Genomic DNA, 27,792 nt, shown 5'->3' on the forward strand with positions numbered 1-27,792 from the left:
GGATTTAGAAAAGGCATATGATAGAGTGGATAGAGGAGCAATGTGGCAGATGTTGCAAGTATATGGAATAGGTGGTAAGTTATTAAATGCTGTAAAGAGTTTTTATGAGGATAGTGAGGCTCAGGTTAGGGTGTGTAGAAGAGAGGGAGACTACTTCCCGGTAAAAGTAGGTCTTAGACAAGGATGTGTAATGTCACCATGGTTGTTTAATATATTTATAGATGGGGTTGTAAAGGAAGTAAATGCTAGGGTGTTCGGGAGAGGGGTGGGATTAAATTATGGGGAATCAAATTCAAAATGGGAATTGACACAGTTACTTTTTGCTGATGATACTGTGCTTATGGGAGATTCTAAAGAAAAATTGCAAAGGTTAGTGGATGAGTTTGGGAATGTGTGTAAAGGTAGAAAGTTGAAAGTGAACATAGAAAAGAGTAAGGTGATGAGGGTGTCAAATGATTTAGATAAAGAAAAATTGGATATCAAATTGGGGAGGAGGAGTATGGAAGAAGTGAATGTTTTCAGATACTTGGGAGTTGACGTGTCGGCGGATGGATTTATGAAGGATGAGGTTAATCATAGAATTGATGAGGGAAAAAAGGTGAGTGGTGCGTTGAGGTATATGTGGAGTCAAAAAACGTTATCTATGGAGGCAAAGAAGGGAATGTATGAAAGTATAGTAGTACCAACACTCTTATATGGGTGTGAAGCTTGGGTGGTAAATGCTGCAGCGAGGAGACGGTTGGAGGCAGTGGAGATGTCCTGTTTAAGGGCAATGTGTGGTGTAAATATTATGCAGAAAATTCGGAGTGTGGAAATTAGGAGAAGGTGTGGAGTTAATAAAAGTATTAGTCAGAGGGCAGAAGAGGGGTTGTTGAGGTGGTTTGGTCATTTAGAGAGAATGGATCAAAGTAGAATGACATGGAAAGCATATAAATCTATAGGGAAAGGAAGGCGGGGTAGGGGTCGTCCTCGAAAGGGTTGGAGAGAGGGGGTAAAGGAGGTTTTGTGGGCAAGGGGCTTGGACTTCCAGCAAGCGTGCGTGAGCGTGTTAGATAGGAGTGAATGGAGACGAATGGTACTTGGGACCTGACGATCTGTTGGAGTGTGAGCAGGGTAATATTTAGTGAAGGGATTCAGGGAAACCGGTTATTTTCATATAGTCGGACTTGAGTCCTGGAAATGGGAAGTACAATGCCTGCACTTTAAAGGAGGGGTTTGGGATATTGGCAGTTTGGAGGGATATGTTGTGTATCTTTATATGTGTATGCTTCTAAACTGTTGTATTCTGGGCACCTCTGCAAAAGCAGTGATAATGTGTGAGTGTGGTGAAAGTGTTGAATGATGATGAAAGTATTTTCTTTTTGGGGATTTTCTTTCTTTTTTTTTGGGTCACCCTGCCTCGGTGGGAAATGGCCGACTTGTTGAAAAAAAAAAAATTATATATATATATATATTATATATATATTATATATATATATATATATATATATATATATATATATATATATATATATATATATATATATATATATATAATCATCCGGTATAATGTTTTCCATCATTTTTATTCTGTCTCCAATTAAAATCAACTTTGCCTAGTATACAACAATAACGAGAAAAGGAATTACGCATGTACGACAACAGAACACCAAACACACACACACACACATGATAACGACATACAAAATACTGCATGGTATAGATAAGGTGGACAGAGACAGGATGTTCTAGAGAGGGGACACAGAAACGAGGGGTCTCAATTGGAAGTTGAAGACTCAGATGAGTCAAAGGGATATTTGGAAGCATTTCTCAGTCATAGAGTTGTCAGGAAGTGGAATAATCTAGCAGATGACGTAGTGGAGGCAGGAACCATACATAGCTTTAACACGAGGTATGATAAAACTCATGGAGCAGGGAGAGAGAGGACCTAGTAGCGATCAGTGAACAGGCGGGGCCAGGAGCTGAGTCTCGACCCCTGCAACCACAATTAGGCGAGTATATATATATATATATATATATATATATATATATATATATATATATATATATATATATATATATATATATATATATATATATATATTATATAATATATATATATATATATATATCTTTCAACAAACCGGCCGTATCCCACCGAGGCAGGGTGGCCCAAAAAGAAAAACAAAAGTTTCTCTTTTTAAATTTAGCAATTTATACAGGAGAAGGGATTACTAGGCCCTTGCTCCCGGCATTTTAGTCGCCTCTTACAACACGCATGGCTTACGGAGGAAGAATTCTGTTCCACTTCCCCCATGGAGATAAGAGGAAATAAACAAGAACAAGAACTAGAAAGAAAATAGCAGAAAACCCAGAGGGGTGTGTGTATATACTATATGCTTGTACATGTGTAGTGTGACCTAAGTGTAAGCAGAAGTAGCAAGACGTACCTGAAATCTTGCATGTTTATGAGACAGAAAAAAGGACACCAGCAATCCTACCATCATGTAAAACAATTACAGGCTTTCGTTTTACACTCATTTGGTAGGATGGTAGTACCTCCCTGGGCGGTTGCTGTCTACCAACCTACTACCTATATATATATATATATATATATATATATATATATATATATATATATATATATATATATATATATATATATATATATATATGTCGTGCCGAATATGTAAAACTGGTCAATTAGCAAGAACTCATTTAAAATTAAGTCCTTTCTGAAATTTTCTCTTATAAGTTTAAAGATATATTTTTTTCATTAATGTTAATGTAAAAATTTATAATTTTGCACCAAAAGAATCTTAGAAAACATACCTAACCTTATTATAACAACAATAATTTATTTTAGCCTAACCCAACTAAATATATTTTAAATTCGTTTTCCGTAATTTATTACTAAACAAACACAATCAAATATACTTTTTTCGTTAGGTTCAGAATGATTTTGGCGAAATTATTGCATACACAAATTTTCACTTGTCCTATATGGCAAGATGATCGTTGCTATTTAAGCCAAGATCGCAAGTTCTGCCTATTCGGCACGACATATATATATATATATATATTTATATATGTATATATGTGTATATATATATATATATATATATATATATATATATATATATATATATATATATATATATATACACACATACCCAGGAGCTATGACTTAACCCCTGCAACCACAAATAGGTGAGTACACACACCTGACGACACGAGGACAGAAGGGTTGGGGAGAGAGGTACATGATAACGACATATAAAATTCTGAGAGGGTTTGACAAGGTGGACAGAGACATCATGCTCCAGAGATAGGACACAGCAACACGGGGTCACAATTGGAAGCTGAAGACCCAGATGAGTCACAGGGATGTTAAGAAGTATTTCTTCAGTCACAGAGTTGTCATGAAGTGGAACAATCTGGAAAGTTATGTAGTGGAGACAGGAACCGTAGATAGCTTTAAGAAGAGGTATGAAAATTCTCATGGAGCAGGGAGTGGACCTAGTAGCGACCAGTGAAGAGGCTGGGCCGGGAGCTATGAATCGACCCCTGCAACCAATTAGGTGAGTACACACACACACACACACACACACACACAACATTTCTTAGTGAATAAAACATATTTCCCTTTGTATTGATAATAGATCCTAGTGCAAGTTTACAAACTGCAGAAAAAATACCCTTGTGTTGTGCCTTGACAGACTTGCTCAGACCAAGTGATGAGTGATGACCAGCGACCCTGTGATAGACATATACAGAATAAGGCGGCAGCCCAGGAATATTGTCAGAAGCTCAAATCAGACATATTTGCTGGTAAGAATACCACCTGACATATCATGTTATAGAGCCTAGGCTGTTTCATTACTTCCATAACTTTTGCATTTTACATTATGAATAAATTTCTAATTCAACCTTTTTGTGTTAGCGTATTCGTAACATCCTTCCAAGGAGTGTACGAATGGTATATAATACCGACAAGATGAGAGTAAGACACATGTGCAACATCTGGGTATCGTCTACAATAAAGATACCCAGATGTTGCACATGTGTCTTACTCTCATCCTTCCAAGGAAAATAATAAAGTATAATTGTGCAAAGTTTGTATATGTCAGTAATTTATCTAGCACTAAAATTATAACTAACATAAAAATTTAACTTAATGTACCTACCGAAAATTTAGGTAATGCAACTATTTACCAATCTGTTGTGAATCAAACACTAATTATTATTATTATTAGTTCATGGGGAAGAGCTAAACCCGTGGGGCTCATACAGCGAGGAAATGAGAGGTAATTTGATTTGATCCAATGAAAGGGAGGTAAGCTCCAGTTCGTTGGATGAAGAACCCTTCAAGGCCCCGCCTTTAAAGTCCACTATTACTGAGCTGCAGGTCTTTTATGTGCGTAATATTAGTAATGAATTACAGAGTGCCACCTGACGGTTGATCCTGAACCTTACTACCGTGACTGCTTGTACGACCTGTGTTCCTGTGACAAAAAGATGGACGATTGTTTCTGCCCTCTGATGGCAGCTTTTGGCAAGGAATGTGCCAGGAGAGGCACAATCATTGACTGGCGCGCTGATGTTCGCGAATGTGGTATGTCAGCATTTTTTAAAAATAGTTTCCCCTTTCAAATATCTTAGAAACGCCCTGTTTGATTTGTTTTAATTTGAAATTCTTACGCGTATATTGATTTTTTACCAAGGACCCTCAGTGGAAATAAGTCACTTTGTCTGACTTGTTTTGGGTTATCCTAGGTAATCTACACACAAATATTGTGCAACATTTGTAATCATCTTACGATTGTATAATTGTACCTGAGTTACTTATTTAACTACAAAATTGGGGTAGAGGAGACTAGGCTTAAGGGATGAGGGGTTGCCTATAATTTTCCTTGTAATTCCCATTGCAGAAATATACTGCTCACATGGCCAGAAGTACCAAGTGTGTGGAAACAGTTGTGCTCACACCTGCTTTGACCTAGCCACTAACACAAAGTGCACCAGCAAGTGTGTTGAAGGTTGTAACTGTGCGCCAGGATATTCTCTGAATGATGCTGGCTCTTGCGTTCCCATCACTCAGTGCCCCTGTGTTTACAAAGATAAGGACTTCCCAGCAGGACACAAGATGTTGCAGCCCCAGGAAGATGGAGAGTATCTACTCTGGTCAGTTCTATACTACTGTAATAATAAAAATAATAATAATCATAATAATATTATTAATTTATTTCAGCATGATACAATGTATAAAGATGGGTGAAATTTAGGTGTTCATGCAGAAAGCCCATTTTTATGTAAAAGATAAAGATTTTATTTTTTTTTTTTTTTTTTCAAAGGTTAAAAAATTTAATTAAAAATTTTATTTGTTAAGTACAAAGAAAGCCACTATCATGCCGGGGCATTTTGGGCAAACTTAAACCTAACAAGATTAAAAGGGCAATAACTAATTGTTTGCCTGTATATACGGTCGCTAAGGGGTCATAAACAATAAATTTGGGAATTACAGTGAGGATAAACAAGCATATTAACACATTATTTAACATATTTAATTGTTGTAAGGATTACAGGAAATGCAGATTCCGTAACATATTAACACACTTTGTAACACATTCATCATATTGAACAGTTGTGAGGATTACAGATAATGAGAATAAGAAAATACTTTTTCATAGGCTTGAGATAATGAGAATATGAATATATAGTTTTATATGTGTTTCTGATTGAGAGAATTGTTTAATTAAGCTGTTATCCTATCTCAGCTCGTTTCAAAGCCCAGCCAGGTACAGTATACTCAGTATATTTAGCTTTCATTAGAGCACCGTTTCACATTATTATGAACAAAACATAGGCTTGCTCTATCGTCTTCATATCCATGATACCCTTTATTTATCTTGAATAATATTTTTTCTATAATTTAATTATATACTGATGTATGATAATATATATATATATATATATATATATATATATATATATATATATATATATATATATATATATATATATATTTACAGCACGTGCTCCAGTGCTGTTTGGAACTGTGTGGAAGAACCTACAGACAGTGGGTTGATTGCTACAGGTCCTCCAGTTCTCTGCAATGATGGAGCTGGTGAAGTGTACAGCGACTGTCTTCCACAGGAGGAACTTACCTGTCAGGTAAACTATTCGGTCGATTATTGCTATATTCGTGGAGAGACGCAAAGCACGTAAAGATCGTACGGCTTCTGGGAAATGGGAGGTAATCAGTTTTGATTCGAGGAAAGGGAGGGTAATTCAGATTTCTTGGACGAAGAGGCTTCGCCAGCATCAGTGCATACCTCTTTGAAAGTCCGTGCTGTATAATCCTCTGGGTTTAGCGCTTCCCCCTTGATTATAATAATAATAATTTGAAAGTCCGTTTATTGAGTCTACTCCCGTTGCTACTGTTCAGGTTATTCCACGTTTACATCAGTGTTTGTCGTTGCAGACAATGCACATACGTGTGTCCACTGATATTGTTCAGGTCATTCTACTTATTAACGTCAATGTGTGTCACTGCAGACAATGCATTTGCGTGTTGCTACGATGGAGGAGTGCGTGCCTGGTTGTGGGTGCCCAGAAGGTTATGTACGTGATGGCAAGAGAGGCTCCTGTATCCTTCGCACTGAGTGTCCTTGTCACCACGGCGGCCGCTCCTACCAAGATGGAGACTCCATCACTGAGGACTGCAACACCTGGTAGGTATTACCATTCTCGCACTAGTGATAACACCTGGTAGGTATTACCATTCTCGCACTAGTGATAACACCTGGTAAGTATTACCATTCTCACACTGATAACACCTGGTAAGCAATACCATTCTCGCACTGGTGATAACACCTGGTAGGTATTGCCATTCTCGCACTGGTGATAACACCTGGTAGGTATTACCATTCTCGTACTAGTGATAACACCTGGTGAGCAATATCATTCTCACACATGATAACACCTGGTAAGCAATACCATTCTCGCACTGATGATAACACCTGGTAAGTATTACCATTCTTGCACTAGTGATAACACCTGGCAAGTATTACCATTCTCGCACTAGTGATAACACCTGGTAAGTATTACCATTCTCGCACTGGTTATAGCACCTGGTAAACAACATTCTCGTACTGGTGATAACTCCTGATGAGCAACATTCTCGTACTGGTGATATCACCTGATAAGCAACATTCTAGTACTGATGATAACACCTGATAAGCAACATTCTCGCGCTGGTGATAACACCTGATAAGCAACATTCTCGCACTGGTGATAACACCTGATAAGCAACATTATCGCACTGGTGATAACACCTGATAAGCAACATTCTCGCACTGGTGATAACACCTGATAAGCAACATTCTGGCACTGGTGATAACACCTGATAAGCAACATTCTCGCACTGGTGATAACACCTGATAAGCAAAATTCTGACACTGGTGATAACACCTGATAAGCAACATTCTCGCACTTGTGATAACACCTGATAAGCAACATTCTGGCACTGGTGATAATACCTGATAAGCAACATTCGGGCACTGGTGATAACACCTGATAAGTAACATTCTGGCACTGGTGATAACACCTGATAAGCAACATTCTGGCACTAGTGATAACACCTGATAAGCAACATTCTGGCATTGGTGATAACACCTGATAAGCAACATTCTGGCACTGGTGATAATACCTGATAAGCAACATTCTCGCACTGGTGATAATACCTGATAAGCAACATTCTCGCACTGGTGATAACTCCTGATAAGCAACATTCTTGTACTGGTGATAACACCTGATAAGCAACATTCTCGCACTGGTGATAACACCTGATAAGCAACATTCTGGCACTGGTGATAACACCTGATAAGTAACATTCTGGCACTGGTGATAACACCTGATATGCAACATTCTCGCACTGGTGATAACTCCTGATAAGCAACATTCTCGCACTGGTGATAACTCCTGATAAGCAACATTCTTGTACTGGTGATAACACCTGATAAGCAACATTCTGGCACTGGTGATAACACCTGATAAGCAACATTCTGGCACTGGTGATAACACCTGATAAGCAAAATTCTGGCACTGGTGATAACACCTGATAAGCAACATTCTGGCACTGGTGATAACACCTGATAAGCAACATTCTGGCACTGGTGATAACTCCTGATAAGCAACATTCTGGCACTGGTGATAACACCTGATAAGCAAAATTCTGGCACTGGTGATAACACCTGATAAGCAACATTCTCGCACTGGTGATAACACCTGATAAGCAACATTCTTGTACTGGTGATAACACCTGATAAGCAACATTCTCGCACTGGTGATAACACCTGATAAGCAACATTCTTGTACTGGTGATAACACCTGATAAGCAACATTCTCGCACTGGTGATAACACCTGATAAGCAACATTCTTGTACTGGTGATAACACCTGATAAGCAACATTCTTGTACTGGTGATAACACCTGATAAGCAACATTCTTGTACTGGTGATAACACCTGATAAGCAACATTCTCGCACTGGTGATAACACCTGATAAGCAACATTCTTGTACTGGTGATAACACCTGATAAGCAACATTCTTGTATAACACCTGATAAGTGATAACACCTGATAAGCAACATTCTCGCACTGGTGATAACACCTGATAAGCAACATTCTCGCACTGGTGATAACACCTGATAAGCAACATTCTTGCACTGGTGATAACACCTGATAAGCAACATTCTCGCACTGGTGATAACACCTGATAAGCAACATTCTCGCACTGGTGATAACACCTGATAAGCAACATTCTTGCACTGGTGATAACACCTGATAAGCAACATTCTCGCACTGGTGATAACACCTGATAAGCAACATTCTTGTACTGGTGATAACACCTGATAAGCAACATTCTTGTACTGGTGATAACACCTGATAAGCAACATTCTTGTACTGGTGATAACACCTGATAAGCAACATTCTTGTACTGGTGATAACACCTGATAAGCAACATTCTTGTACTGGTGATAACACCTGATAAGCAACATTCTTGTACTGGTGATAACACCTGATAAGCAACATTCTTGTACTGGTGATAACACCTGATAAGCAACATTCTTGTACTGGTGATAACACCTGATAAGCAACATTCTTGTACTGGTGATAACACCTGATAAGCAACATTCTCGCACTGGTGATAACACCTGATAAGCAACATTCTCGCACTGGTGATAACACCTGATAAGCAACATTCTTGTACTGGTGATAACACCTGATAAGCAACATTCTTGTACTGGTGATAACACCTGATAAGCAACATTCTTGTACTGGTGATAACACCTGATAAGCAACATTCTTGTACTGGTGATAACACCTGATAAGCAACATTCTCGCACTGGTGATAACCGTACAAATTGGAAAGTTTCTGGTTGCGCTGACCCAACAAGTGTTTCATTTATGTGAACATAATTATATGTCCCATCGAGATAAGTTCCTTGATTACTGGTGAGGGGCTCTCGATCTAAGGAATTGTATCAGTGCTCCAGTTCCTTGAATTGATTCTGAATACCTTCCATTCTTTCAAGCGCTTCATGACCCCTACGGGTTTAGCGCCCCCCCCCATGAATGTAGCAGTAGTAGTAGAAGAAATAATGTTATTTGTGTTCACCTTTTTATATATGTTATGTGCACTTATTTTTAATTTGTTTATTGTCGTCGCGTTGACCCCCGGAACTCTCTTCAGGTAAATACTCCAGGTAAACGTGGGTTCATTTGTACACAGGTGCGGATCTACTACGAAACTAATGATGCTTAAAGCTTCAGGGCTCCTAATCCCGGAGGGGCCCCAGAAGCCACTTTAGTCCACATTGCTTAAAATTTTTGGGTCTGCTGTATGCTAAGGGGCCCCCATAACAATTCAAGCTTCAGGGCCCCAAAAATCTAGGTCCACCACTGTAAATTTTACCTTTGACCAGTATTTGTTTCACATTTCGTCATTGATGTAAAATTAATAATATTAGAGCATTTATAATTTCCGTTATGTTGTGCTCTTAGATGATATATTAACTCTTGTGTTACTTGGATGGCAGTACATGTGGAGGTGGACAGTGGGTGTGCACAGACCGCCTGTGTCCCGGGGTATGTTCAGCTTGGGGAGACTCTCACTACAAGACCTTCGACGGACGCCTCTACGAGTTCCAGGGAGTGTGTGACTACCTTCTGGCCAAGAGCAAGAACACCGACATAGGAACCTTTGACATCACTGTACAGGTGAGTATGGAAACACTTGTCAAATGTTAGAATACTAATGGAACACTGGGGCACACCTGAGTATTATAGTCTGTGATGAAGCACTTAACTCGAGTTCACACAGCAGGGTTTACTACCACTGAACAGCAGAGCTCACACAACAGGGTTCACTTCCGTAGAACAGCAGAGCTCACACAGAAGGGTTCACTCCCACAGAACAACAGAGCTCACACAGAAGGGTTCACTCCCACAGAACAACAGAGCTCACACAGAAGGGTTCACTCCCACAGAACAACAGAGCTCACACAGAAGGGTTCACTCCCCTCCTTCCTTCCCACGCAAATAATTAAGTTATACATTTTATTTAAATGACTTAACAATTTAATCACTGACACCATTTTAAGAAGCTCTTAACAAGTCATTGATAGATTCTTCGCATAATTAAAGCCGGATATTTCCTTGGCATTAACGATGATGATACCAGTTTCTAACTTTCAGATAAAACTTAATAAACAATTTAACCCTGCTTTAATTTACGTAATATAAAATAGCTCAATTTACCTAACCAAGCCTGTGCACATACTATGCACTTGGTATCTGCAGACATGGGAAATCTGGAAAAACAGACGGGACGTGCAACTATGACCACCCTAGAAAATGCCTTGCCCATATGACAACAGGAAAATGCAAACTCAATTCCTGTAAGCTTTTTCACCCTGAAATGTGTACCTCTTCAGTACAGGAAAGACTGTGCTATAACTTAAATTGCCAGGCACACCATCTAAAGTTAGTTTAGTTAGTTTAATATGTTTATTATGCACCCCATACCCATCCTGTGGGCGGTAGTCAAAAGATTACAGAGGTACATAATTGGTCCAGGGACTGGACTCCAAAGTTTTGATAGCTGAGCAAGTTACAGAGGTAATGAACTCACAGTTTACAAAGGTAATGAACTCACAATTTACAAAGGTAATGAACTCACAATTTACAAAGGTAATGAACTCCAGGTAAGTCTGGTCACAATCATGACAAGTTACAAAGGTATTTACAGATTACAGAGGTACGTAATGGGTCCAGGGACTGGGCCCCCAAAGTTTTGATAGCTGAACTAGGTACAAAGGTAATGAGCTCACAAGTTACAAAGGTAATGAATTCTGTAGAATGGGACGAAAAGATACAAAACATCCAGGCCATGGGAAAACCTGGGTAGCCACAGCCACTCAAGAGGGAGAGGTTTTTTAGTGCCAGGAAGGAAAAAAAACTGGCAGGAAATGGCAGAAATCGCACACCAAATCCAGTCATTCCTGGAGTGGAACCACAGTCGATGGCCTCCACTCCAAACCAACAGATACAGATACTAATGCCGGAAAAAAAAATCCCCCCCAGTACCAACAATACCACCAGTCCGATGACATTCTTCTTTGCAAATATACAGGGTCTAAAGCCAGCAACAAACAACAAAATACCTTTCATCCGTGGACTGCTTGCAGAGGCAAAGGCAATGTTCGCGGCTTTCACTGAGACCCACATAAAGGATCACTTGGACAACAAAATATGGATCCCAGGTTACAACCTATACAGATGTGACAGAGTGAACAGGCAATAAAAAGGGGGGGGGGGGGTGGCCGGTACATTGCAGAGTCACTTGTTTGCACAGAACTGCTTAATGCCTCAAATGATGTAGTGGAAGTTTTAGCAGTGAAGGTCGAGAACCAAAACCTAGTCATTGTGGTAGTCTACAAGCCTCCGGATGCAACATCCCAGCAATTCCAGGAACAGCTGTTAAAAATTGACCATTGTCTGGAAAATCTTCCAGCTCCTGCACCCAACATCTTGCTCCTGGGGGATTTCAACTTAAGGCACCTAAAATGGAGGAATATAGCAAATAATATTGTTGCAGTAATAACACCAGGAGGCAGCTCTGATGAAAACTCACACTCACACGAGCTTTTAAATCTCTGCACAAAATTCAATTTAAACCAGCAAATAATAGAGCCTACTAGACTGGAGAATACACTAGACCTCATCTTCACTAACAATGATGATCTGATAAGAAATGTCACCATATCAAAAACAATATACTCAGATCACAACATAATTGAGGTTCAGACATGTATGCGTGGAGCCCCAGACCGACATAATGAGACTAGTCACGAGGGATTCACCAAATTTACCAAATTCAACTTCAATAACAAAAACAAAGTGGGACCAAGTAAACCAAGTCCTAACCGATATAAGCTGGGAAGATATACTAAGCAACACAGACCCCAACTTATGCCTAGAACAGATTAACTTGGTGGCACTCGATGTATGCACAAGGCTTATTCCTCTAAGAAAAAGGAGGAGTAGATGTAAAATAGAAAGAGACAGGCGCTCCCTTTACAGGCGACGGAAAAGAATAACAGAGCGGCTAAAAGAGGTCAATATATCTGAAATGCGTAGGGAGACACTGGTCAGAGAAATAGCAAGCATCGAACTTAAGCTAAAGGAATCTTATAGGAGTCAGGAATCGCGGGAAGAACTAAAAGCCATAAATGAAATCGAAAGAAACCCAAAGTATTTCTTCTCCTATGCCAAATCAAAGTCGAGAACAACGTCCAGTATTGGGCCCCTACTTAAACAAGATGGGTCCTACACAGATGACAGCAAGGAAATGAGTGAGCTATTCAAGTCCCAATATGACTCAGTTTTTAGCAAGCCGCTAACCAGACTGAGAGTCGAATATCAAAATGAATTTTTTGTGGGAGAGCTACAGAATTTGATTAACACAAGCCTATCCGATGTTATCCTGACGCCAAATGACTTCGAACAGGCGATAAATGACATGCCCATGCACTCTGCCCCAGGGCCAGACTCATGGAACTCCGTGTTCATCAAGAACTGCAAGAAGCCCCTATCACAAGCCTTTTCCATCCTATGGAGAGGGAGCATGGACACGGGGGTCGTCCCACAGTTACTAAAAACAACAGACATAGCCCCACTCCACAAAGGGGGCAGTAAAGCAACAGCAAAGAACTACAGACCAATAGCACTAACATCCCATATCATAAAAATCTTTGAAAGGGTCCTAAGAAGCAAGATCACCACCCATCTAGAAACCCATCAGTTACACAACCCAGGGCAACATGGGTTTAGAACAGGTCGCTCCTGTCTGTCTCAACTATTGGATCACTACGACAAGGTCCTAGATGCACTAGAAGACAAAAAGAATGCAGATGTAATATATACAGACTTTGCAAAAGCCTTCGACAAGTGTGACCATGGCGTAATAGCGCACAAAATGCGTGCTAAAGGAATAACAGGAAAAGTCGGTCGATGGATCTATAATTTCCTCACTAACAGAACACAGAGAGTAGTAGTCAACAGAGTAAAGTCCGAGGCAGCTACGGTGAAAAGCTCTGTTCCACAAGGCACAGTACTCGCTCCCATCTTGTTCCTCATCCTCATATCCGACATAGACAAGGATGTCAGCCACAGCACCGTGTCTTCCTTTGCAGATGACACCCGAATCTGCATGACAGTGTCTTCCATTGCAGACACTGCAAGGCTCCAGGCGGACATCAACCAAATCTTTCAGTGGGCTGCAGAAAACAATATGAAGTTCAACGATGAGAAATTTCAATTACTCAGATATGGTAAACATGAGGAAATTAAATCTTCATCAGAGTACAAAACAAATTCTGGCCACAAAATAGAGCGAAACACCAACGTCAAAGACCTGGGAGTGATCATGTCGGAGGATCTCACCTTCAAGGACCATAACATTGTATCAATCGCATCTGCTAGAAAAATGACAGGATGGATAATGAGAACCTTCAAAACTAGGGAGGCCAAGCCCATGATGACACTCTTCAGGTCACTTGTTCTATCTAGGCTGGAATATTGCTGCACACTAACAGCACCTTTCAAGGCAGGTGAAATTGCTGACCTAGAAAATGTACAGAGAACCTTCACGGCGCGCATAACGGAGATAAAACACCTCAATTACTGGGAGCGCTTGAGGTTCCTGAACCTGTATTCCCTGGAACGCAGGCGGGAGAGATACATGATTATATACACCTGGAAAATCCTAGAGGGACTAGTACCAAACTTGCACACGAAAATCACTCACTACGAAAGCAAAAGACTTGGCAGACGATGCAACATCCCCCCAATGAAAAGCAGGGGTGTCACTAGCACGTTAAGAGACCATACAATAAGTGTCAGGGGCCCGAGACTGTTCAACTGCCTCCCAGCATACATAAGGGGGATTACCAATAGACCCCTGGCAGTCTTCAAGCTGGCACTGGACAAGCACCTAAAGTCGGTTCCTGACCAGCCGGGCTGTGGCTCGTACGTTGGTTTGCGTGCAGCCAGCAGTAACAGCCTGGTTGATCAGGCTCTGATCCACCAGGAGGCCTGGTCACAGACCGGGCCGCGGGGGCGTTGACCCCGGAACTCTCTCCAGGTAATTCTAGAAAATCTATATTTTGGTATTTGATGTAGGACATTTACGGTATTTAATAACGTTGAAAAATGTTCCCAAGTGTGATATACGTGTGTTTATGCCTAGTTTATTGGTATTGGCTAATTAAACTATGTCTTAATTTAATACTTAAACTTATATGCCTCTGTTAATGAATTATTTTACTGTTTGTATACAAAATAGAATTACTACAGTCTTCATTAGTCTTCATTGTATTTTAACAAATACTGATCATTTAGTACATAAGTTTTAAATTTTAACCTTCAGTATATTTTTTTTGTTCAGAATGTGCCATGTGGTACTGATGGAGTGACGTGTACCAAGTCTATTACTCTGCGGGTTGGCCACGGGGATGACCAGGAGATGATCGAGTTCTCACGTAGTAAACCAGCACCCAGCAAGTGAGTCAACACTCCTACTACACCTTTATACTACAACCTACAGTTAAGGTTTAAGTGAGCTGTGTAAAATACATTATACAAGTAGACCCCAGACGATCAGTTCCACCTACCTTATAGTTCATCTGCAGCTTTTTCAACAATAATTGTAGTCTTCCTTTTGCTGCTTCTAATTGTGTCTCAAGTGAAAAAAAAACAATTCCAAAGAGCCATATAAATACAATAGTTATGCGTACGAAATGATTACATATTGCGTTTGATCGTATTATAATACAGATGGAATTTGATGCGATATAACGTTAGGCAAGGTTTGTCAGGAAACAGGACAAGTGTTTCCTGACTTTGGTCTTAGTCATCTGATGACCCACAGCTAGAGCTTTATATACGGCTCTTAAGAAAGTCACAAATTATGGTATTACAACACAGAGGTCTTGCGTTATGTTAGAGGTGGGCTGTGAGAGCGCGGGTATTAGAAAGGAAGAATAAAACTATGGAAGTAATTTAAAGAAATGTGTGAAAAAATATTTTTCGACTTGGGAAATATTCAAGGAATGTTACAGTATATAATATAGGGCAGTTACCAGCTGTGAATCAACACTCAAGGTATATTACTGAAGAGATGAATGATAATGACATTAGCAAGCAACTTGGAAAATCTAATGCCATTAGATACTTGATCACACAATTTAACTTTTACAGTATAAATATCAAATTAAAGTGTTTTCACATGTTGCTCTTTATTGTATTACATTGAGCCGTCTTGGTCAGTTATTATGTATCGTCTTCGAACAAACTAGTGGTTTGTCACAATTATATAATGATGTGGATTAATCATTTTTACTCTTAATAATGTTAAATGTTTGAATGTAATGAGACATTCAATATATGGGTCATTGCAGTAGGTGACAGCTTTTAGCATTGCCCTGGCTGTCACTTGTCCCGTAGCTCGATTGTCATTGATGTCAGCTAGGCGTGTATACCTTTTACATGTACTTGTAGTAAATATATTATTATTATTATTTTTATTATGATTAGTATTATTATAGGGCACATACTGAGGTTCATGATTCGATCCCGGGACGGGTGGAAACATTATGACGTATTTCTTCAAGACCCCTGCTGTTCCTGTTCACCTATCAGTAAAATGGGTACCTGGGTGTTAGTCGGCTGGTGTGGGTCGCATCCTGGAGTTTACCTGGAGTTTACCTGGAGAGAGTTCCGGGGGTCAACGCCCCCGCGGCCCGGTCTGAGACCAGGCCTCCTGGTGGATCAGAGCCTGATCAACCAGGCTGTTGCTGCTGGCTGCACGCAAACCAACATACGAGCCACAGCCCGGCTGATCCGGAACTGACTTTAGGTGCTTGTCCAGTGCCAGCTTGAAGACTGCCAGGGGTCTGTTGGTAATCCCCCTTATGTGTGCTGGGAGGCAGTTGAACAGTCTCGGGCCCCTGACACTTATTGTATGGTCTCTTAACGTGCTAGTGACACCCCTGCTTTTCATTGGGGGGATGGTGCATCGTCTGCCAAGTCTTTTGCTTTCGTAGTGGGTGATTTTCGTGTGCAAGTTCGGTACTAGTCCCTCTAGGACAGAATTGACCTAATTTGTCAGAAATGCTCTGCATAACCAGGGGCTTTCTATATAGTGCAGTAGTATGTCAGCTAGGTTTGTATACATTGTACAAGTACTTGAAGAAATAAAGATTATTGTTATACTACGGCAGAGTGAGGCCTCTTGAGTACCTCGCAGAGAGGTTAGTGCACTGGGCTCAAAACTGAGAAGGGCGACAAATGGGTGAACCTCCTGACAGTACTGTCTCTGTTAGTCATATGATGACCCGCGGCTGGAGCTTTTGGTCATCTAACCGAGGCCTTCCCTTTAAAAATTATGGTCAACTAACCGAGGTCCACCCCTTTAAAAATTATGGTTATTATTGTAACCATTCCTTTTTAAATAGCGCATTGCCCCTGTTGCCTAGCAGTAAATAGATACCCGGAAAGATATCTATTTAATGCAAGGCAGTAAATGGATACCCTTTCCTTGGGAAACGACCTAAAGAGCCCCAGTGGAAATAAGTCACCTTGATTGGCTTTATTGAGTTACCCTGGCAACTCTTCTTCCGAAGTTAATAATTCGAATTGATTTTGTTACCAGATTACTTAACTTCAGCTAGTTTACATTGCTGGCTAGGAGTTGTGAGGTGTAGTGTGGACTGGATTGGTTTAGGCTCTTCAGCTGCCACTGTCTCTCGGGAGAGTTTTTTTTTTTTTTTTTTTTTTATTCGCCGGTATTCTCCCGGCCCGGGTCTTTTCCAAGTAGTGGTGACCCGGCCTTGGCTCCCTATCTGGGGAGTGTCTCGAGACTTAAGTCTCCCATGGGAGGAGGTACAAGTACCTCCTCATCTTTGGGACCAAGTGTCCCCAGGCCTAGCCACATTCCCCGCCCTCACGGGGCTCGTAGGGAGAAGCTAGGCCTCTGGTCTGCCATCTACCCCGCCTCAAAGGGGCTCGTGGGGATGGCAGTCTTATGAGCTGCAGATGGTAGCAAGCTCAGGCCTTCTCGGGAGAGGTATATACCATTTGTGGTTTTTATTTTTGTAAGCATTAACATCATTTATGTACACAGGAACTGACAAGGGCATTCAAGAAAGGACAATGGTGTGATTTGTTTGCTGCTCAGTGTGACACCATTGTATATACAGTATGTACATTGTATATACAGTGAAACTGAAAAACTTTGTTTCTTCCAAAAGCTAGAGGAATGTGCTAGTGGCAGTATAGGCCTCCCACAGTGTACGGAGCAAAAGAACCTGACTCACTATATCTTTATTTCTACGAGTACGTGTACAAGGTATACAGGCCTAGCTGAAAACAATGACATAATACTATATAGAAAGCCACTTGTTATGCAGAGCATTTCGGGCAAATTAGATAAATTGTCCCAGGATGCGACCTACACCAGTCGACTAACACCCAGGTACCCATTTTACTGATGGGTGAACATGGACAGAAGGTGTCTTATGGAAACATGTCCTAATGTTTTCCGTCCGTACCGGGGATCGACCCCTGGACCTCAGTATGTGGAATAATGGTATAAACCTTGGTAATAAATACCGACAAGTTGGTTATTTATTGGTTTAGAAAGACACGTAAGCAAACACTATGACATATTTATTAGAAAACGCTTCGGTCCTGGGACCTTGATCACTTCTAACATACAGGGGCGTTGACCCCCGGAACTCTCTCCAGGTCTCCAGGTAATATATAGGCGGAGAGTGAGGTGTGACGCACGTGACCTGAGGAATGTCATAAGAACATAAGAATGGAGGAACACTGTAGAAGGCCTACTGGCCCATGCGAGGCAGGTCCTTATCAAAACAACCTCTACCTATGATGAGGACGGGTAGACGATGAAATCATGTGACTCCTGTGTTGTTGGGTTGGTGCTGCTTAAGTATCATGTATGCCAATGTTTTTGAAATTTTGTAGTTTCCAGTGTTGCGTTCTATAGTGTCGGTGACGGCGATTAGTGAGGCTTCTAGGCACCGTCGGCGTTTGAGGTCTGGTTCGGTGAGAACGAGTTGTAGATTGAGACACATATGCAGCATATGGGAATCTTTATTCAGGAAACGTTTCGCCACACAGTGGCTTCATCAGTCCAATACAAAGAGGAAGGCGTAAGGAGAGGAGTATGAGGTAATCAGTCCCTCAGCCTGGAGTCGATGTGTTCAGTCCATCAATCTTGTAGAATGTACAGCATAGGGCCGTAGACGTGGCTTATATACTGTAGTGAGGTGAGGTGAAGCAGGCGGAGGCGGGGTCATAGTGGTACCATCCACTAGTCGAAGTAGGTCTTCGTCTAAACTCTAAAGGTTGAACAAGTGTTGAAGAATTCTTTGTAACAAGATCCCATGATGCTGCAGTGTCTGACAGTTGTGATGAATGGTTTGAAAAAACCGACAAGTTGAAGATTGAGACACTTATGCAGCATATGGGAATCTTTATTCAGGAAACGTTTCGCCACACAGTGGCTTCATCAGTCCAATACAAAGAGGAAGGCGTAAGGAGAGGAGGAGTATGAGGCCCGGTGGCCTGGTGGCTAAAGCTCCCGCTTCACACACGGAGGGCCCGGGTTCGATTCCCGGCGGGTGGAAACATTTCGACACGTTTCTTTACACCTGTTGTCCTGTTCACCTAGCAGCAAATAGGTACCTGGGTGTTAGTCGACTGGTGTGGGTCGCATCCTGGGGGACAAGATTAAGGACCCCAATGGAAATAAGTTAGACAGTCCTCGATGACGCACTGACTTTCTTGGGTTATCCTGGGTGGCTAACCCTCCGGGGTTAAAAATCCGAACGAAATCTTAAATCTTAAATCTCTTAAATCAGCCTGGAGTCGATGTGTTCAGTCCATCAATCTTGTAGAATGTACAGCATAGGGCCGTAGACGTGGCTTATATACTGTAGTGAGGTGAGGTGAAGCAGGCGGAGGCGGGGTCATAGTGGTACCATCCACTAGTCGAAGTAGGTCTTCGTCCAAAGGTTGAACAAGTGTTGAAGAATTCTTTGTAACAAGATCCCATCGACTCCAGGCCGAGGGACTGATTACCTCATACTCCTCCTCTCCTTACGCCTTCCTCTTTGTATTGGACTGATGAAGCCACTGTGTGGCGAAACGTTTCCTGAATAAAGATTCCCATATGCTGCATAAGTGTCTCAATCTTCAACTTGTCGGTTTTTCAAACCATTCATAACAACTGTCAGACACTGCAGCATCATGGGATCTTGTTACACAGAATTCTTCAACACTTGTTCAACCTTTGGACGAAGACCTACTTCAACTAGTGGATGGTACCACTATGACCCCGCCTCCGCCTGCTTCACCTCACCTCACTACAGTATATAAGCCACGTCTACGGGCCTATGCTGTACAGTTCTGACAAGCCTAACCATGCAGCCAGAGAATACGAAAGGATGGATCAATGTGAACAGTAAGACACGCCGTCCCTCCAAGGAGCAGGTAAACCAGCTCAAATCACCTTCCAGATTCAAAGTAAAGGCTTATGGGGAACACAAAACCCACTATGGCGTGGTTACACACCTGGAAACACGGCACAAACTGAGGTTCAAGATATGGTTCAACCTGAGGGGAGAACCAATACTGACTCCTATCAACAGGGAAATGCATATCACCTTGAAGAAAGTCATGGAGACAGACCGCTCCTTCACCCTGGAGGAACTGGATTCTCGGCAGAAGGTCACCAAGGGTGTAGTGATGCGATACCCGCTGATGATGCCCATCGAGGCAGTAGCAGCTCACCCCAGTGTCGTGTCAGCTCAGCGTCTCAAGGCAAAATTGGCAGGCAATGCACCAACCCGGCAGGTCCTCATTCAGCATGTAGGACCGCTGCCATCCCAGCTGGACCTTGGTTCTTGGGGCAGGTACGATGTTAGGACCTTCACGGCAGAACCAGTTCGCTGTTTCAAGTGCCAGCGTTACGGACACCTGGATGCACTCTGTCCGAACAGAGTAATCTGCGGTATCTGCAGCCAGCCCCACCCTACCGAGGAATGCATCACCAAGCTGAAGAATGCATCGCCACCCACTCCACGATGCCTGAATTGCAGGCAGAAACACCATGCCTGGAACCCTCGATGCCCTGAGAGGCTCACTAGAATTCGTGAGGCCTGGAAGACACCAACGATGAGACAGCAGGCTACGGCAGAGCATCACCCTCAGCAGACGATGGGTGCAGAGAATCCTGCCATACTGCAGAAATCTCATCAGTCAACCCAACTCAGTGCCCAGGAATTTCCGACCCTTGAAAACTCAACAAGGCGTCATGAACAGGAGCATCCTCCCCCACTACCGCAACGAAGAAACAAAAACATGAGGAACAAGCGGCGCCAACAGGAAACATCTGGGCAACGCAATCAGCAGACGGCACTACACGAGCTCCCACCGGCCTCCTTGCCAGGCACAACCACTATGCAGGCTGTGGCTGCACCTCACCAGCAGATGCCGGGTACACAACCTGGCATACAGCAACAGCCCACGGTGTGCACAGTGACGAAATACAACCCTCAGCAGTCCCCACAGATTACGACAGCCCAGATAATGTCCACTGCTTCGAACCCACCGACAACGCAGGCCCTCAACAGAGAGGATCTCTTAACACTCATCAAGGCATTCACGGATATTATCTGCAACACAATCACCTCCACGGAACAACAGAGCATGTTCCGGCAGATGGTCAGCACACTCCTGAGGGTATGCTTACTGACAGAGCAGGAAGCAGTGGATGCCATGAATCCGCAGATTATCAGAGAGGACAGAGCCCAGTCCCCAGCTCAGGAAACAGCTGAGATGGAGTAACTTCAGTCGCTTATGAGGCAGTTAGTTTAATAGTTTAATATGTTTATTATGCACCCCATACCCATCCAGTGAGGCACACTAGCTGAACTGTCCGGAACTGTGCTTGAAAGAATAGTGAAATTCCAAACGCTTATATGCTGCAACAGTGAAGAATCAATTCTCCTTCAGGAGCCAGAGACGGGTCATCTCAAGATTAAGACCCGTGCCAGGACCCTGGTCCTGGCGAACATCATACATACATACCTATGCTGTACATTCTACAAGATTGATGGACTGAACACATCGACTCCAGGCTGAGGGACTGATTACCTCATACTCCTCCTCTCCTTACGCCTTCCTCTTTGTATTGGACTGATGAAGCCACTGTGTGGCGAAACGTTTCCTGAATAAAGATTCCCATATGCTGCATAAGTGTCTCAATCTTCAACTTGTCGGTTTTTCAAACCATTCATCACAAGAACGAGTTGTGCCTCATGCCTATATATATAATAAATGTCTTTCTACCCCTGTATGTTAGAAGTGATCAAGGTCCCAGGACCGAAACGTTTTCTAATAAATATGTCATAGTGTTTGCTTACGTGTCTTTCTAAACCATGTGGAATAATACACAAACAACCCGCACAGAAGAGAGGAGCTTACGACGACGTTTCGGTCCGGCTTGGACCACACAGTGTGGAGCTCACTCGGCTCCACACTGTGTGGAGCTGAATGAGCTAGCAATCAAGCTATGGGTATAAATGTTGATAAGAGGTGGAGACACCATTTAATAAGCCTGTTGGCATTTAGAGCTACCCTTAGATATATTTTACGTAATAGCTGGATGTGGAAATTTATTTCTTTGTCTGTCAGAATGAGATTGTCCCAGCCTCCAAAGAACATGGTGGGGGATTTTCGCTCGTATGAGGTGTCTGTAAAATCCTACTTGCCATTCACTGCACACTGCGTTAAAGAAAGGTATTCGTGCAGTGAGAGTTCTATCTCCTTACTCTGCCCACAGACAAAGAATAAAAAGGCACAGTGCCGTGTCTAGAACAATACACAAATAACCCGCACTGAATATATCATTGCTTAGTTAATCTTAGGTTAATTTTAAGCCTGCCCATAATGCTCTGCATACAAGGGGCTTTGGCATGTTACACATACCAACTGTTTTTCATTGTACTTCAATGTATCATGTTCAAATAAATAAATAAATAGGTGAATGAAACTTATAATGACGTTTCGATCTGACTTGGGCCAATAACTAGTGTGACTAGTTAATGGTTGGACCGAAACATCGTCATAGGTTTCATTGTTCTACGTACGGGTTATAAGTAAGTAAGTAAGTAAGTAAGTTTATTCAGGTATACACAAATACAGTTACATAGCATTATCATATATAGCAGCATATGTGTAGAGAACCTAGGATAACCCAAAAAAGTCAGACAGAGTGACTTATTTCCATTGGGGTTATTTGTGTACTACCCAGAGGAGGATGTCAAAGTTGATCTCATGTATCAGAAATCTTCCCTATGAGGATAGACTGAGGACTCGCAGCAATGGTTTCAAGTTGGAAAAATTCAGATTCAGGAAGGATATAGGAAAGCACTGGTTTGGTAATAGAGTTGTGGATTATTGGAACAAACTCCCGAGTACAGTTATTCAGGCTAAAACGTTGTGTAGTTTTAAAATTAGGTTAGATAATACATGAGTGGGTGTGGGTGGGTGTGAGTTGGACCTGACTAGTTTGTGCTGCTGGGTCTGGTGCCGTGCTCCATCCTTGAGTGGAGGTGACCAGACTGGGTGCGTCATTGGGCTAATCCAGGGGGGGGGTCATTGGTCTAATCCTGGGGGGGACATGGACCTGCTCCGCATGGGTCAGTAGGCCTGTTGCAGTGTTCCTTCTTTCTTATGTTCTAATGTCAGAGTCCTCTCTCCCTACTCTGCCCATAGACAAAGAGCGGTGGCCCGTGGCCTGGTGGCAAAAGCTCTCGCTTCACACTGTGTAGTCCGAGTTCGATTCCCGGCGAGGATTGAAACATTGGGTGTTTCCTTACACCGGTTGTCTATGTTCACCCATCAGTATAAAATGGTACCTGGGTGTTAATCGACTGGTGTGGGTCGCATTTTGGGACAAACTCGATCTAATTTGCTCGAAATGCTCTGCATAGCAATCGGCTTTCTATATAGTAGTATGCCATTGATGTCAGCTAGGCCTGTATACTATATGCATGTACATGTACTTGTAGAAATAAAGATATTTAATTTGATTTAATTTAATTTAATTTAATTTAATTTAATTTAGTTTAATTTAGTTTAATACATAGCAGCATATGTGTAGAGAACCTAGGATAACCCCCCCAAAAAGTCAAAAGTGACATATTTCCATTGGAGTCCTTTACTTATTTCCACATATGCAGAGCACTTCAGGCAAATTAAGTCAATTTTGTCTCAGGATGCGACCTACACGAGTCAACTAACACCCACCCCTCAAGGAAGGTTCCTTGATGTTGGTGAGAGGCTCTTGATCTAGGGAACGATCTGTGCTCCGGTTCCCTGAATTGAGCCTGAATACCTTCCACTCCTCCCCCCCCCTCCTCACAGGCACTGCATAATCCTACAGGTTTAGCTCTCCCCTTGATAATAATAATAATAATAATAATAATTAACACCCAGGTACCCATATTACTGATGGGTAGGTGTAAGGAAATGCCCAATGTTTTTACCCTTGCCAGGTATCGAACCTGGACCCCTCAGGGTGTGAAGCGAGAGCTTTGCCTACCAGGCCATGGGCCTGGAGGACAAGATTGAAGGACCACAATGGAAATAAGACAGACATGTCCTCGATGACACACTGACTTTCTTTGGTTATCCTGGCTGGCTAACCCTCCTGGTTAATTATCATCTTTATAATCAAAATGAAGCACTAAACCCATTAGGGTCATACAGCACTGCTCCCTCCTGGTTAAAAATCTGAAATTTTTTTTTTTTTATCTTTACTCCATTACCAGGAATAAAACGAAAACAATCATCCGTGAAGCTGGAGTATTTGTGTTTGCTGAAGTGCCAGATATAGGAGTAGTACTTCAGTGGGATCATGGTACCCGTGCCTACCTAAGACTCGACCCTCGATGGAGGGGCAAGGTGAGCTTATGTAATCCTTCACTGGAAGAGTAAGGTGAGCTTGTAATGTAGTGAAGGAACAAGGTGAACTTATATAGTAATGTAGTGAAGGAGCAAGGTGAACTTATATAGTAATGTAGTGAAGGAACAAGGTGAACTTATATAGTAATGTAGTGAAGGAGCAAGGTGAACTTATATAGTAATGTAGTGAAGGAGCAAGGTGAACTTATATAGTAATGTAGTGAAGGAGCAAGGTGAACTTATATAGTAATGTAGTGAAGGAACAAGGTGAACTTATATAGTAATGTAGTGAAGGAGCAAGGTGAACTTATATAGTAATGTAGTGAAGGAGCAAGGTGAACTTATATAGTAATGTAGTGAAGGAGCAAGGTGAACTTATATAGTAATGTAGTGAAGGAGCAAGGTGAACTTATATAGTAATGTAGTGAAGGAACAAGGTGAACTTATATAGTAATGTAGTGAAGGAGCAAGGTGAACTTATATAGTAATGTAGTGAAGGAGCAAGGTGAACTTATATAGTAATGTAGTGAAGGAACAAGGTGAACTTATATAGTAATGTAGTGAAGGAGCAAGGTGAACTTATATAGTAATGTAGTGAAGGAGCAAGGTGAACTTATATAGTAATGTAGTGAAGGAGCAAGGTGAACTTATATAGTAATGTAGTGAAAGAGCAAGGTGAACTTATATAGTAATGTAGTGAAGGAGCAAGGTGAACTTATATAGTAATGTAGTGAAGGAGCAAGGTGAACTTATATAGTAATGTAGTGAAAGAGCAAGGTGAACTTATATAGTAATGTAGTGAAAGAGCAAGGTGAGCTTATATAGTAATGTAGTGAAGGAGCAAGGTGAACTTATATAGTAATGTAGTGAAGGAGCAAGGTGAACTTATATAGTAATGTAGTGAAGGAGCAAGGTGAACTTATATAGTAATGTAGTGAAGGAGCAAGGTGAACTTATATAGTAATGTAGTGAAGGAGCAAGGTGAACTTATATAGTAATGTAGTGAAGGAGCAAGGTGAACTTATATAGTAATGTAGTGAAGGAGCAAGGTGAACTTATATAGTAATGTAGTGAAAGAGCAAGGAAGGTGAGCTCATAATTTACTATTGAACAAAGCTTTAACAATACTACATTCATATGACTTAAAAATATTTTTTAATTTGTGATAAAAATGTTGATACTGTTTATTTCATTAAAAGCAAATTCTATTAAGCTCATTAAAACAAATGTTAGTGTATATTATTACAGTAGTACTTTATCATATTAAAAGCAAGTGCTATTAATCTCATTGAAACAAGTGTTATTGCAGTGTTGGTGTATATTATTACAGTATACTTCTGACTACAGCAATTATCTGATCTCATGAAGGTGCATGGTTTGTGTGGTAACTACAATGGAGATGAGCAGGATGACTTTCAGACACCATCAGGAGGCTCCAGTGAAGCTTCAGTTAAAATCTTTGGAGATTCTTGGAGGCTGCAGAATTATTGCCCTGAGAGTATTTTTATTCAGGCAAGTAAAGAATGGCTTGTAGTGATAGCCTATTAAATCTTTTATGTTGTTAATCATCACATCACATAATTTTGCAAATTTCATTAAGACTAGTGTCAACACAGTTATGCATATTACAGCATTTTTAACATAAATTTGGTTCAATTGTTTTTCATCACTATTCCCTTAAAATTTCACTCTTGTGTCTTATTCTTGCATGCTTATCATACTTTGTGCTATCCACATTTTCAATTTTCACGAACTATTTCTCCTCTCCCATTGTATAACCAACTGATGAACTGTGTTATGGAAGATTGGAGTGAGCCTTCCATTCCTTATGCTCAATGACATGTACAAGTTTAACTCTCTATGAAATACAATACTGCACAATGCCCAACTTAGTTGTTCTCAATACATCACTCACCAATTTTATGCAATGCATTTAGTATCATATTTTAAATAATGGTAATACTGTACAGTACTGTATAGGATAATATTCTTTAGGTTGATCCAATAAAATATTGGGCAATATCAATGTCAAATCAAATCATATATGAAGTAAGTAATAATAATACAGTTCCTGTCTTATAATGAACTTTGTCTTAAAATCAATAATTTTCATTTCTGTTTTGGAAATTTAAAAAAAAAAATGAATTGTGTGTGCGTGTGTAGGTGATCATGCATGCCCATGTACTTTCTCACCTGTTTCTACTCGCGTATTTGTGGTTGCAGGGGTCAGTTTTCAGATCCTGGCCCCAACCTTTAACTTGCACTTGTGGGAATCACTCTCTTGTAACTTTGTACACACTGTTAAAACTATGTATGGAGCCTTGCTCTGCAACTTCCTCATCAAGATCATTCCACTTTCTGACCACTCTGAGACTGAAAGATTTCCTGACTTCCGTGTGACTTATACATATCTTTAACTTCTATCTGTGTCTCTGTGTTTCCATTTCTCACTTCTTAAAGTAGCCTCTTCCTATCAGTTCCTCTATGTATTTTGTATGCTGCTATAATGTGTCCCCCTAGGTCTTCTGTCCTTCATTGTTGTTACATTCAGTTCTGTTAGCCTTTCCACATAGCTTAGAAACAAGTCTCATTACATACTTACATACTTTCTCCAGTTTCTTTACATGCTTTTTCAGGTGTGGGTTTCATACTGGTGCCATCCTTCAAGATAGGTCTAACATATGTTGTATAAAGAGCCCAGAATATCTTTTTATCGAGATTCCTGACAGCTACTTTTAGATTTGCCAGTCCAGCACTGGCTGATGTGAGCCTCTGTTAATATACCAGACACTATGCTCACCTCTAGATCTTTCTGTTTGAGTGAAGTTTGCAGCCTCTTATCATTGCTAGTTTATACCCTCTTTCCAGTCTTCTTGTTCCTCTCCCAATCTTCATAACCTTGCATTTACCAGGGTTAACTTCAAATAACCATTTACCTGGCAACTCTTGCAATATTTCCATATCCATTCAGAGCCTTTCTCTGTCCTCATTTGTTTTTATTCTCTTCATCAGGTTTCCATAATCAGCAAACAGGAATATGTCTGAATCAATCCCATCTAGAATGTAAGTCACATAAACTAGAAACAGTGCTGGCTCTAATACTGATCCTTGCAGACCCTCGCTATGTACTCTTCCCCATTCTGAATTCTTGTCTCTTACAGTACGTTGTTCTCTCTTGTTCTTGCTTAGTCCT

The 27,792-nt window shown here is 41.2% G+C and overlaps 1 protein-coding gene across 1 annotated transcript in view; it reads left to right on the forward strand.

Annotated features, from left to right (window-relative positions):
• Nucleotides 1–27,792, forward strand: part of LOC128697360 (hemocytin) — a 444,623-nt gene that overhangs the window by 60,302 nt on the left and 356,529 nt on the right. Inside the window, exons 19-27 of the mRNA XM_070093851.1 lie at nt 3,699–3,810; nt 4,424–4,594; nt 4,911–5,163; nt 6,012–6,153; nt 6,538–6,713; nt 10,082–10,262; nt 14,992–15,107; nt 24,467–24,599; nt 25,968–26,111. Of these exons, the coding sequence (XP_069949952.1) occupies nt 3,699–3,810; nt 4,424–4,594; nt 4,911–5,163; nt 6,012–6,153; nt 6,538–6,713; nt 10,082–10,262; nt 14,992–15,107; nt 24,467–24,599; nt 25,968–26,111 (1,428 nt within the window). The remainder of the gene's footprint in view (nt 1–3,698; nt 3,811–4,423; nt 4,595–4,910; nt 5,164–6,011; nt 6,154–6,537; nt 6,714–10,081; nt 10,263–14,991; nt 15,108–24,466; nt 24,600–25,967; nt 26,112–27,792) is intronic.

The sequence above is a fragment of the Cherax quadricarinatus genome, chromosome 44, assembly GCF_038502225.1.
Source record: "Cherax quadricarinatus isolate ZL_2023a chromosome 44, ASM3850222v1, whole genome shotgun sequence".
NCBI classification, from domain to species: domain Eukaryota; kingdom Metazoa; phylum Arthropoda; class Malacostraca; order Decapoda; family Parastacidae; genus Cherax; species Cherax quadricarinatus.